The 13706-nt window shown below is 50.5% G+C and overlaps 4 protein-coding genes across 4 annotated transcripts; 2 read left to right on the top strand and 2 right to left on the bottom strand.

Annotated features, from left to right (window-relative positions):
- Positions 1-169: 169 nt before the first annotated feature.
- Positions 170-2710, bottom strand: PFICI_13398 (uncharacterized protein; the record flags this gene model as incomplete). The annotated part of the gene is made up of 4 exons (XM_007841979.1): positions 170-432; positions 484-620; positions 676-1273; positions 1486-2710. The coding sequence occupies 4 exons, from the start codon at positions 2708-2710 to the stop codon at positions 170-172; spliced, it is 2223 nt and encodes a 740-aa protein (XP_007840170.1).
- A 1658-nt stretch (positions 2711-4368) lies between these two features.
- On the bottom strand, positions 4369-5365 carry PFICI_13399 (uncharacterized protein; the record flags this gene model as incomplete). The annotated part of the gene is made up of 4 exons (XM_007841980.1): positions 4369-4438; positions 4526-4629; positions 4794-5210; positions 5276-5365. 4 exons carry the CDS (start codon positions 5363-5365, stop codon positions 4369-4371), a joined length of 681 nt encoding a protein of 226 aa, XP_007840171.1.
- A 446-nt stretch (positions 5366-5811) lies between these two features.
- On the top strand, positions 5812-8190 carry PFICI_13400 (uncharacterized protein; the record flags this gene model as incomplete). Its single annotated transcript, XM_007841981.1, has 1 exon — positions 5812-8190. One exon carries the CDS (start codon positions 5812-5814, stop codon positions 8188-8190), a length of 2379 nt encoding a protein of 792 aa, XP_007840172.1.
- Positions 8191-9825: 1635 nt separating this feature from the next.
- PFICI_13401 (Glutamate--cysteine ligase) lies at positions 9826-12218 on the top strand (the record flags this gene model as incomplete). The annotated part of the gene is made up of 7 exons (XM_007841982.1): positions 9826-9836; positions 9915-9987; positions 10047-10112; positions 10169-10317; positions 10374-10496; positions 10550-11135; positions 11193-12218. 7 exons carry the CDS (start codon positions 9826-9828, stop codon positions 12216-12218), a joined length of 2034 nt encoding a protein of 677 aa, XP_007840173.1.
- Between the last annotated feature and the right edge of the window lie 1488 nt (positions 12219-13706).

Here is a 13706-nt window from a genome sequence, read left to right on the forward strand (position 1 = left end):
TCCAAAGAGTTAATAGCGCGCCACACAGTAGCACAAGTCCTTGTCGACAGGCCAAGATCCTCAGAGCTTCATCATATATTCTGCAACGATCTGTTGTGTCTGCCGATATGCCGAGGCGTTCGAGACAGAGCCTGCGCAATTGGCTTTGAAACTTGTCGGCATTGGCAGCTTAGTCTGCTTCTGCAAGCTGGATAATGAGCTTGGCTGCCATGTCTAAGAACGGGAAAGGACTCATGACGTCCTTTTCCTCGAGCATGGTCCCGTCAGGTCGCTCGTAGCCGCTGCATTTGAAGTCAACTAGGTAGACCCCATATTCCATCTCGTAAATTTGAATCTCCATGTGCATATTGACAAAGTCCTGCTTGCGGTTGTCAAGCACGGAAACAATATGGGCATTGTCATCGCCATCGGAGGGCATGTGCTTTTTCATATCTGTGGAATTTAGAATGTTGTTCAACAGAACGTCTCGCCTGAATGACATACCTTGCTTAGTCCAACGACATACAATATGCCAAGGATCTGCCGGAAGCTTGTAGTATTTGGTAGGTTTGAACGTAGCTAGGTCGATGTCCTCGGGCTTCATTCCTTCATATGGATTAGGTGCCTGTGCCCTTTTGGACCTCCTGAATAAATTAGCACCGTGTGATTAGGCAACATGAGAGGGATGGAACTCACTGCTCATTTTCTGGACCATGGACCTCATCATAATCCTCGTTCACCACCCAAGTTGCGTTCAACTTGTGGAGTGCTTTGTAGATGCAGAGCAGCGCTTCCCAGGGCGCATTTCTAGAGCGTATGCCGAATTGCCAACGCACAGGCTTATTCTTTTTCTGCACAACAGGAGTCATGGGAGCCGGGCGACTCTGACTATCATCAAGTCTGACACTGCCTTTGGAGTGTGGCTTGAGTCGGCGGATTGCCTCCTGATGCTCAGCTGGGGTCCTTGGATGAGATGGAAGATCGGGAAGAGGCTGGTCCTCATGCGCCTCTTCATCACCGGCATTGTGGCGATCCAGGGCCTCCTTGTGCAAGGCTGGTAGACTAGTAGGTAGTATACCAATTTTACTGACATATCCACGTGGTGATGTGCTCGTAATAGTCGATGCATTCGACCGTGTCGAATCTGCAAGGGGACTGGCCGCAGAGTCAAATTCATTGTCTTTGAGGGATGCATCTTGCATCGCTGAGTTCAGGCTGCCGGCATGTTCCTCGTGATTTGTAGTAGGCGGCGATGATGCGAAATATGGGTTGTCATTCCCAGTGCCATAGGCGGCTGTAGGCAATAATAATCTTAGCTTGAAGCCCAACCGTGTATAGTAAAAGCGCGAACATAGCAGCCAATGAATATATATGCGGAACTCTCGAGCACGTATTCACGGGTAGAATAAGACGTCGCCACTATTTTCGGCAATTTCAAAACAAAAATAAAATCGCATCTCACAAACAAACTCCGCCTAGGATAACAATGGACTTGGCTTGACTTACGATTTACTTGCATAAGCTTGTTCTCGCGTACAATCATGTATGCGTCTTTAATCGCCGAGGGTTCGTCTGCACCGAGGGCTTCTTCAACGTCTCGCTTGCCGTAGCCCATTGTCTTGCTGATCTTTTCAGTGACTTCATTGTGCAACTTCTCCTGGACCTTCTGAGGGGCATGCGGAGCAATATCACTTGGGTTGATGGCCTTGTTAGGGTCGACACCGGTGTTGAGGAATTCCTCAAGCGGGGGTGCTAGATACGACGGCAGCTCGTGTGCGAACCATGGATCTTGTCGAATCTCCTCAATGGTTGCTCTTGTCAGGGGGTTCACCACCAACATCTTTCTAATCATGTTGGCCGCTCCTACGGGACACCAGGACGGAATATTGAAAACACCACGCTGGATCTTTGCGAAGAGACTGGGGATATGGTCATCATCGAATGGTAGCCGACCGATGAGCAGGACATAGAGGATGACACCGCAGCTCCAGACATCCACTTCCGGGCCTGCATACAGCTTTCCGCTGATGACTTCGGGGGCTGCATAGTTGGGGCTACCACAGCTTGTCTTGAGGAAGTTACCGTCTGTCATGATGTTGCTGAGACCGAAATCGGCAATCTTAACGTTGAGGTTGTCATCCAGGAGTAGATTTTCAGGTTTCAAATCACGATGCACAACTTTGTGTCTGTGACAATATTCAACAGCGCATATCATCTGTTGGAAGAATCGCCGGGCTTTGTCCTCTTGCATTCTCCCGTGGGAGACGATGTAGTCGAACAGCTCACCGCCTGCGTACTCGAGGACCATGATAATCTCAGCACTCGTCTTGATCACAGTGTAGAGCTTGATAATATGGGGATGTCTGAGCAACTGCAGATACTCGATCTCTCGTTCGACACGACCGACCATGTCTCGACTGATGAGCTTTTTGCGAGATATGATCTTGAGAGCAACTTGCTGCCCAGTGCTCCTGTGTACAGCGAGTTTGACCTTGCCAAAAGAACCCTCTCCAAGAGTGCGAATGATGTTGTACTGGCCGACACGCTGTTCCGTCCTTCCCTTCTCGCGATGGGTTGGGACGGCGGTGCTGGCATGGTCGCTTGCTCGTTGTTTGCCATTGTTAGGATCGGATGTCGTCGGGGTGACGTTGATCTCGGGGACTCGACGTCGAATCTGTGAGGGCGACAGGGAGATGGAGAGTTCCTCCTCGTCGTAGGGTCTGGTGGCCATGTCTGCTGAACAGTAAGCCAGGGCGGGCTGCGGCGTCGTAAACTGTACAAGCTGTCGCAGCGACAGCCAGACGAAGCTTCTGAGCAGAGGTACGTATCAAGATTTGGATGTCGTGGGCGGTCTCTTCTTCGTCAAGGGAAGCTCCAGGTCCTGATGGAGCAAGCAGTCGGCGAGGGGCACGGCTGTTGCAGTGGACGGGCGACCAGGGCGGCTGATGGGTTAGGTAGGGGGGCAGGATTGGCTACAGTGAGTAAGATGTCGCCAGGCCTTTGGTACTGACCCCAGCAATAACGAACCCGCTGCCCGATGAATTGCTGCCCGCTTGTCTGGTCCAATCCACCCAGCACTCTCTCCGCAGTGTGTGGAGTGCAAAAAAGTTCGCTTGACTCGGGGCCTCGGGGCAGATTACCGAAATGGTAATCGAGGTTGAGCTACACTCCGTATCGCTGCAAAGAGAGCAGATCACCAGATCCCAATACGGCGGAGCACCAAAAGGAGCTATAATGCTTTGCAGACTCAATGAAAAGGTCTGTGGAAAACTAATAGACGGACAGCACTGAGCACTTCAGCTCGAGCTGCGTGGACGCCAAGGTACGTAATAGTCGCAGTCAATGTGGTTTTGGAGAAATTGGTGCCTTAGCTGAAAGTGTGATGGGATGTGGAGGGGCGCGAGATACCTAGATAACAGTAGTGGACAGCTTGATGACCGAGGTTCTAGGTTCGAGTGGTGAGCAGGAGCTTAATGTACTATTAGCTGGCAATGGTCATGTAGCCACCGGAGGGTTGTATTACCACAAGCGCTGCCGAGCAAGCACTCACCTTGGCTACCTTGATGTACCTAGTGGACCAAAGTGAAGGTAATTGGGACCTGCAATGGAACGCAACCAGTTCATGGGCTGCAAGGACGTTCTGTACTAAAAATTACACATCAGTGATCTCTAGACCAAAATACGCAACGATCTTGTACATAGTAGAAAGCAATTTGCAAATTGCTCATTAGCCGCCCTCCATCCTCATAATGGTGATATATCGCGAATACTGAATTCAATATTTGCACAGCGAGAAGGGGCAAGTATTGGAGTGCATCAGTTAATAAGCAGGTACATACTAATGTAGATACCTACTGTGAGCTGACGTGCTTTGTTCGCCCTGACTGACATACCTGGCATCGCAAGCATTCGTGACTTCTGACTGAACACTGCGGTTATGGATATTATGCTCTTCTCTTCTCTAGCTGCCAGATGATGTAGGAACCTGCATGTTTGTGTACTTGAGAATAGATTTGCACGGCCAAATTGACACCGTGTCAGAAGCAAGTGAAACATGGATGCTCGTGTACGCAGATGGAGTATTACGAGACGCCACGAAATGGCAAATAAAATAATATGATACAATTGCCAAGTATTCCGTATAGACTGCACGAGTGCCTCGTGGCACCAATAAATATCACTAAACTGACCTTTGCCAACAGAACAGCCTTCTGCCGCGTCACAAAACATCATCCTATAGAAGATGTCTGCCATCTTGAAAACGTGATCCGCAGCGAGCGATGGTATTAGGCAATTTACACACGGTAAGTAAATTCTTCGGAATATACAGGTGCAATATTACAAAGCACTGGCCGCAGGTAGCCTTCTCTAGTCGATATGCCAACCTACCTAGATCTTCCTTTCTTCTTCCCTGAGTCGGTCAATGAGTTTATTTCTCAGAAAGTCACTAAGGCCAAGACTGATGATACGAATATGTCAGTGAGCTTCATCCAGCGTCCTTGTGTGGGTTTTGAGGTCAGAGCGGCCCTCACCCAGATATACTTACATGCCCTCGTTGGTTACAATCCGATAGGTTCCACTGGGTTCGAACTTTCCAACAATCTGCCCATGACCGTCTACTTCAATACTTCCCATGATGTCCTCGGGCCACTGTAAGTCTTCATGTTAATGTTCCGCTTGCTAGTACACGAGAGGCTTGGAGCGTTTGCTTTCGGGCTCTTGCCTTGGATCACGGTATCGGACCACGAAAGAGCCACTGATTGCGTGTCTGGACTATTCTCATATACAGATATTTCAAAGAGGAGTATACTTACAGCTATCCTCCCAAAGTCTGGTGGATTTCGCAGGTCCGATAGATGCACGTAACCGCCCACTCCACCACCTCCGGCTCCCCCTTGGGCACTCGCGCCACCAGCGCCAGAATCGGCGGCATGTTTGCCTCGGGAGGAGCGTTTTGAAGTCTGTTGATGAAAGACTCCTCCACCGGCACCAAATGTCATGCCGCCTGGGCCCGCGAACGCTTGCGCTTGGCTCTGGAGGAGAGGGTCTTGAGCGGCGTGCTCTGCAAGAACATCGTATAGAATCTTGAGGAATTTGTGGTTTTCGGAGAATGACTGCGGCGTGGGCGGGTTTTCTGTCGACGTCCCTATCGCAAGATCTGTAGATGGTGGTTGAGCATCCAGGTAGGTAAGAATATGACGGTTGTCCAAGGTAGCATTGGGAAAGACTTTCTGGACGTGGGTGAGAATTGCGATGCAAAGGCCTAGATCATTCAATCCATGGGCGTAATACTGACAATAAACGGGTTCTTTGACAATGTCGAAACAAGACGGTGACCATGAAGACTCCTCAGAGCCGGGGCTGCTCGAAGTCGTGTCAGCAACATTGCGGGAGCTGGTAGTAGTGACGACTGGGAAGCTCAAAAGCTGAAGCTGTCGCGCTGGAAGCTCTATCTTATCACTAAAAAGTCTCGAAGCGTGCCCTGACGTCGATGAAGTGCCCCACTGGCTACATCGATATTTACAGTGGCATGTGTCGGTACAAGACGCTGCAAGGATCGGGGCTACAGCATCCAGGTAGCTGCTGACAAGGATCCTGGCCCCAAAAAGGCCCTGTTGTGGTGGGGGATTTTCTAGCCAATTTACGCGCTGCATGTAAGAGTCGCGTCTTTTGCAACGCGTAATATTATTATTTCAAGTAAACTGTCAAAAGGTGACTTGCAACTCAGCAGTCACAGCATCACCAAAGCATTACTGCTTCGGATCCTAAACAATTGGCACTTGATGCTGTAGTTGAGGATAAAGGTCAAATAAACCAAAAATCGTCAACAAAATGCAGCCGCGAAAACCTCAGGCAGCGCCAATCTTCGCTGCAAGAACACCAAATCCCAAGGCCTCAAATCCGATACCCTCGTCGTCACCCGCATTTGCGACTCCCCAGGCAACATTAAAGCCTTTCTCCGCCGCACCCGCCAAGGCGACAATTCTACCCATTCTTCTCCCTCCCGCGACTCTGAGACCGCTGGCTTTCAGGACTTTTACCAAGAAACATAGTCTTACATTGACGTCGTCCGCATTACAAGAACTAGCGACTTTCATAGGACGGCACTGCGGTTCAGGATGGCGCGAGGAGGGGCTGGCAGAGAAGGTGCTTGAAGAGGTAGCAAGATCCTGGAAGAACCGTAATGGCGGCGTCATCGTTGATGGCACCAGCAAGGAGCTCAAGGATATCCTAAAGACACTCGAGGGTAACATGAGCGGAGGCAGAATTACAACAGGCGGCGACCTGGCCCGGAAAAACAGTCTGACGATCGAGGCCCTCGATGAGGCCGACTTGTCCAACACAAGACTTGGCATACGCCCTGCCACCCTCGCACGGGATGACAGCAATCGAAGCTTTGGCATAAGCGCACTGGAGATGGAGCAGAACGAGAACGAGGATGAGGACGGACTGAACGACCCAAGAGACTGGACCAAGGTTATCAACGCATACGATCAGCCTCGAATGGTTTACAATGTGTCCAAGAAGCACTTTGAGAGGGATCCAACAAAACCTTCATTAATGCCCTCGGCTTCCCACAAAACGGCTCTTTTCAGAAACAGATATAATGTTATTCACCAAAGACTCCTACGGAACGAATCCTTTCAGACTTCAGCCGTCGCAACGGCAAAGGCGGGTCCGCCCTCTTTGAAACGCGCATCCTCATCTGTAGTCACAGCACAGCAAACATACAAGATCACACCAATCGCAAATCTTCTAGGTCGCCATGGTAGCCACCATATGCTGCTTGGGCTCTTGTCGGTATCCCCTACGGGCACGCTAACCATCAGCGACCTAACCGGAACAATATCTCTTGACCTTTCACAAGCACAATCCGTGCCTGAGGATTCTGCATGGTTTACACCAGGGATGATTGTCCTAGTAGACGGCATCTACGAGGAAGAAGAAGAATCGATTGGTAAAGGCCTGGGTGCGAGCAATGGCATTGGTGGCATCATTGGCGGCAGGTTTCAAGGATTCTTCATAGGCCAACCACCTTGTGAAAAGCGAAAAGTGACACTAGGTGTAAGTGGACCAGAAGGCGGCCTGGATCATACAATCGGCGGTGGCTTTGGGTGGATCGATTTCCTCGGCGTGGGCAGTGAACGCGCAGTTGGTTCAAAAATGCGAAAGGTCCAACAACGGATTCTGCGACACATATCGGAAGATCATGATTCCCCAAGTCGTGATCGGGTCGTCATTTTGGGCGAACTCAATCTTGACCAACCGCGTGCTTTGCAAGCGCTCCACAAGATCTTGACGATATATGCATCGGAACCCGAGGGCACATCTCCCATGGCATTTGTCCTAACTGGAAACTTTACTCAACACGCTGTAATGGCCGGCGGCGGGAGCAGTGGCGGTAGTGTGGAATACAAGGAATATTTCGATTCCTTGGCGTCCGTACTATCGGACTTTCCTACTCTTCTACAAACGGCCAATTTCGTCTTCGTCCCGGGGGATAATGATGGCTGGGCTTCTTCATTCTCTGCGGGAGCTGCTGTGCCATTGCCGCGCAAGTCTGTTCCCGACATGTTCACTTCGCGCATTCGCAGGGCCTTTGTTGCGGCAAACGCGGAGGCAGGAGTCAAGAAAGGGGGAGAAGCCGTGTGGACTTCCAACCCAGCGAGGCTCACGGTCTTCGGGCCATCCCACGAGCTTGTCATCTTCCGAGATGATATGTCTGCGCGTCTTCGTCGAACAGCGGTGCGCCTCAAGTCGTCCAAATCCAACTTTGAAGACCAGGAAAATGTAGCACCACCACAAGAGACAGCCGAAGATGTTGATATGACAAGTACACTGCAAGACCAGGAAACCGCCGTTGAGGCTATGGACATTGATGCAGCGCCCCAATCTGCGAGGCCCGAGATAGCACACGACGTGCAAGCAGCACGGAAATTGGTCAAAACGCTTTTGGATCAAGGATATCTCACGCCATTCCGGCAGCAGATCCGGCCAGTGCATTGGGATTATGCATCTGCCCTTCACCTTTATCCATTACCCACGGCCATGATATTGGTGGATGCAACGGCACCACCGTTTTGTGTCACATATGAAGGGTGTCATGTCATGAATCCAGGGACAGTACTTGTGGCTGGGCGTAGAGGCGTCGGACGATGGATCGAATATGAGCTCGGGGGCAAGGGAAAGGTCAGGGAATGTTTGTTCTAATGAATGCATAGCGAGCGGTGTGTAAACTTGGACGCCTTGGTGTTGCAATATCAACTCAAAATACCCGTCTGATAATCAAAATATCGGTGAAGATTTTGTTGACTCGTGGAAATGTCAGCATTATTTTTCCTGTGAAACCCATCTGATAGGAACATGTGAGTAGCGTATTGGCCTATGGTGGAATGGCATGTGCTGTTACTGTCTTTATTAATTCGTTGATTAGTAAACCTGTTTGTAAGAGCCTCACTCTTTGCTCGGTATTGACATACCATGACAACCGTCTTGGCACGCATGGACAGCACGGAACAACAAGTAATGCGGAATGGTTGCCGTTTTGGTGGCTCCATATGTCGAGGTAACAATCGGTTCCTTACCCAAGCTCGCGGTTGGTGTAGTTGGAGGCTAGAGACTACCTACAACCTTACCCAGACATACCTTGGACGCCCCAGTAACTGCGACATACAGCCGCTGCATGTCATGCACGACTATTGGGAGGCCGACGGCCGGTCAGTGCCGGAGCCACCGTTAGCTGGCTTCCAAAGAAGAAAGAAAAAGCCTTCGAGGCTTGCCTATGAAAGCCGCGATCCGCCTAACTTCGGAGTCGGGCCAGGCCTGGTCGTGAGAAAAAAGGCTCCTCTCAATGCAGCCAGATGCACTGAGGTAATTGTATTTCTAAGCAGTAGCTCATTAGTCCCTAACAACAACGCGCCCTTGACCCCACACTTGGTGACCGTTGTAGGAGAAAAGAGAGTCCATAGGGCGGAGGGGGAAAAAAATTAAATCAAGATGAAGCATCGTACTTCTTCATAGAGGGGTCATCAACACAAAAGTTCTCATCAGATATACTCACAGCTTAATAAGTCCTCGCAACCCGCGGGAGCACAACCCAAACGTTGTAGATTATACGGCCAGCCGCGAGTATCCCGACCAGTCACGGACCCAGAACATTACGTGCTTTGGCGCGGAGGTGTTATCGCCAACCTAGAACCTACCTCAACCTGGTTTCTATTACTTGATTCGTGCGCACTGCACATGATTCTGGCCGTGCCTCAGCAGAGAACCAAGCTGCGCAACGTGGGGGCTCTCCAATTTGTGCGCTCGCCATCGTCAGGCTGGGGGTTACAGATCCATCATCGTTCATAACGAGGATCTGGCGAGTCTTAGAAGCTTGATAAGTCAGCGGGCCTGCGGACATTTCCTCCCCCATTGATAAAGCGAGGGAAAGCTGGATCGTGGATCTATCTTTTTTTTTTTTCCTTTAGCACCAAAGTGTCTATCGGGGAAAAAACTGGGAACGCCCGACTATCGAACCTCCGCAGTCATCCGGGTGACTCCGCGTCAGAGTTTTGTCATCAACCCCGTGGGTGGGCAATCGCCGTTACATAGCAACAGTTATAACCTTACTCTGTGCCAGGCGTTACGCTACCGGTAATATTGGCCGCAACTCTGGCGATTGACTTCTGTCAGGCAAAATTGTCGCAGATTTAGCACAAAACCTCACGCCCGCACAAAACGCCAAGCCAGTCGCTTTATCACCGCAGCAAAAACGGGCAGCGGCTAGCCAAAGTTGTCAAGCCCTTATAGACTCGAAATACAGGTATACTCGGAGCACCGTTCCGCTACGGAGAAATCACAATGGGTTTGCTGTACGTCGCCAGCCATATGCGCTCCCCCCGACCCACGAGCCTCAAGGTGACACAGATTTGCTAACACTGCGTGTATAGTGCGCTCGGCACGGCTCTGGATTGGCCAGACGCCAAAACACATGCGCATCAGGTCAGGGAATGGGGTATCAAGGTATGCGGCTGCAGCGTCATGATGTTCGCCAAATCGGATGAAGCTGATAATTAGGACAGCAATTGCTTGAGATCTGGAATAAGGCCAAGCACAAGGAGCGAGATGCCATGCTCTGGGGTGACGAGGTAAGAATAGACTGTGTGTTCGCCTGCTATTGTAGATTGTTCTCACATCCCTTCAGGTCGAATACCTGGTTGTGACATACGAAAAGGATGATCCAAAAGTCCTTCTCTCGCTCCGTCAAGCAGATATTTTGAAGGCATTGGCCGCCGACGAGGAACTGGCAGCAAAGGGTGGTGGTGTGCCAGCCATTCAAGACCAGAAACAACAGTAAGCTAACAACTGTTGGTCTCCATCGCATTGACGTCCCTGCTAAGTTTGACAAGGTCGAATCCTCTCCCGGTCTTCCACCCTGAGTTTGGTAGATTCATGCTCGAGGCCACACCGGGCAAGCCCTGGGGAATAGGATTCAAGGAACTGCTGGACGTGGAGCCGGATATGAAGCTCAGGTATATATTATACCGCTTTTGTCCATTTGAGATTCCCTGCTGACCCCTTTTAGGAGGAGAATTGCAAAGGACCATATGAAGTCTAACGAGTACCCAATCACGCTCACCACGTTCCCCCGGTTGGGTGTCCCGGGCGTGTTTACAGAGCCTCACTATCCCCCCTCAGGATCAAAGCTGCGTTCGCAATTTGTTCCGGATGAAATTGCCAATCCCCACATTCGATTCCCGACTTTGGCCGCCAATATCCGTTGGAGGCGAGGCAAAAAGGTTCAGGTAAATGTGCCAGTGTTCCATGACAAGAACACGTCAAACCCCTGGAAAGACCCAACCGTCAATTATGATTTGCACAACTGGCCAGAAGACGACGATGTTCGGAATGGTGCCAGTCCAGACAACTTTATTCACATGGATGCTATGGCGTTCGGTATGGGAAGTTGCTGCTTGCAAATAACCTTCCAAGCCAAGAACATCACCGAAGGCCGGAAAATGTATGATCAGTTGAGCCCTCTTGGCCCAATCATGTTGGCTCTAACGGCTGCGACGCCTATATACAAGGGCTTTCTCGCCGACACTGATGTCCGCTGGAATCAAATCAGTCGAGCCGTTGACGACCGCACAGAGGAGGAACTTGGAGAAAAGGTGTGTACACGTGTTTGCGACATGTTTGATCCAGATGACTAACATAAGACGGTGTAGCCCCTGAAAGACAGTAGATGGAGGATACCAAAGTCGCGCTATGCGTCAAACTCGACGTATATCTCGACAGACAGTCGACTGAGACCAGAGTACATGGACCCCAATCTTGTCATCGACCACGATATCAAGCAACAACTCATGGATGGAGGCATGGATGATCGCCTGGCAACCCACTTTGCTCATCTCTTCATTCGTGATCCAATCGTTATTTTCAATGAGGACCTCAAGGAGTTGGATATGACCAAGGCCGATCACTTTGAGAACATTCAGTCCACCAACTGGCAACATATGCGTTTCAAGCCCCCACCGGCAGGCAGCGATATTGGCTGGCGTGTCGAGTTTAGACCGATGGAGATACAGATTACCGATTTCGAGAACGCAGCCTTTGCCGTTTTCATGGTCCTCATTACGCGGGCCATTCTCTCCTTTGATCTAAACTTTTATATCCCCATTGCCAAAGTCGATGAGGGCATGGAGACAGCTCACGCACGGGATGCCGTGCTAGAAAAGAAGTTCTATTTCCGCAAGAATCCCTTTCCTACCCGGCCGACGCGGAGCGCCATGGGCTCGGGGACGAGCACGCCCATGATCAGCCGGCCGCCGACGCCTACGGGTCCCGTCGAGGACGAGTACGCCTTGATGACCATCAATGAGGTGATCAACGGCTCCACCTCGGACGAGCACGACTTCCCCGGTCTGATCCCCATTGTCGAGAGCTATCTGGACTCGGTCAACGTGGACGTGCAGACGCGGTGCGAGCTCGACACGTACTTGAACCTCATCCGCCGGCGTGCCAGTGGCGAACTCTGGACGGCGGCGAAATGGATTCGGGACTTTGTGGACAAGCATCCTGCCTACAAGCACGACAGTGTCGTTGATGATGAGATCAACAAGAGCCTCATTGAAGCTGTCATTGACATTAGTGACAGGGAGCAGGTCGGCAGAGGGTGGGATGGGCTAGATGTTCCTAATCTGGACCGACTGCTGAACGGTTTCAGGGGAGGTTGTGGCGGTTCCAAGCGGTAGAGAGCAACTCGACATAGATATACAGAGACTATACAGCACATTTTGATATGATAATTCGACTTGCTTTCATCACCTTCACCTGGCTCAACAGTCAACGCTATATTTCTCGATCTCGTTCCGTGGAACAGACAGCTATACTGTTGCGTTACGCAGTACTGTTACCTCGACACACCAAGTCGCCTAGCTCTGTTACGCTTTCAGAATATACAGCTTTCAGAGAGCAATAGAGTACTTTGCGAGTACTTCCGCAACGCTAAGAGGGCTCGAGCCGTGTTGGCGATCTTTACTAGCGGCTGGTCTACCATCTCGGCTCGGTGCAGGAAGGGAACGGAGACATAGATCTCATCGCGCACATATGTATCTTTCCCATTCGAGTTAAGAACAACCCCAGTTCCGCCTTTCCCCCCGATGATCGACTGGCTAATATTTTCCCCTCCCATAGCGCACTATTCCGCGATAGCTTCAACCTTGATATTGCTCTTAGCTTGGCCCAGGGCAAAGACAAAAAGATGGGCGCTACTATGCCCAGACTGCCTATTGCTTGCGATGTAGAACAAGCCCAGGGACGCAATGGGACGGGGCAGGCAAACAAGCTGGAATTAATTAGATGAGATCCGCTGGGAGGGCTGCTGGTATGGCTCATTGTCAGCTCTTCTGTTGGGCCCCGCGTCAATGTCCCATCTATGCCCCATCTCCTCATCTTGTCTTTTGAGAGATCGCAGATCGCATCTTGCTAACTTGCACTCTCTCCATCCTTTGTGGTTGTTCTGGACTCTGAGATCTGCACTCAGTAAACCCGAGCAGTAGCCAATCAAAGTCAGTATAGCTTTTTGATCCCCCTCCGTCCTGCATTCCTTTTGCTGCTTGCTTTGTTGCTTTTTCCCATTACCCCCGAACAGGGCTGCTTCCTTTTCTTCTCGTAAAGACGACCTGGTATGAGTACGTATCACAAAATGCGTGGCACTTTTTCGTTTGATCAGAAGTCACAACCACTACAAAATTTACAGATTCATTATCCTCTTTGGGATGGGGGATAATTAGTAGAAACATGACCAATATCGTAGTCAGCACGGCAACTCTCTTGCATCCTTCCAATAGCATTAACCTGACTTTGCCACATACGCTCTCCCCGCCAGCCGAAACAACATGGGTCGCTTTTTGCTTTTTCTCTTCTCTCATCCTTTCCCAAAGTCTATCTGCAGATGAGCTGCGATTGGACAATGTCCATGAGGCTGTTGCAGTTCTTTCCCACAAGGCGAAATGCAGTATTCAATATTCCACCCATGTTTCCTCTACCCATAGATTGACGACCCCTTTCACCATGGACCAAAAGAGGCTCTTGACTATGACTATCATTCGCAATGTTTCCCAAAGCGGAAATGCCTCGGAGCACTAGATATGCACGACGAAGACAAGAGGCATAATAAGCAAAGTCTCTTCCAAGCCGGCTCGGAGTCTTTTTTCTTTTCTTTTTGGGGTGCACCTTCA

The sequence above is a fragment of the Pestalotiopsis fici genome, assembly GCF_000516985.1.
Source record: "Pestalotiopsis fici W106-1 unplaced genomic scaffold PFICI_Scf_11, whole genome shotgun sequence".
Classification (NCBI taxonomy): Eukaryota; Fungi; Ascomycota; class Sordariomycetes; order Amphisphaeriales; family Sporocadaceae; genus Pestalotiopsis; species Pestalotiopsis fici.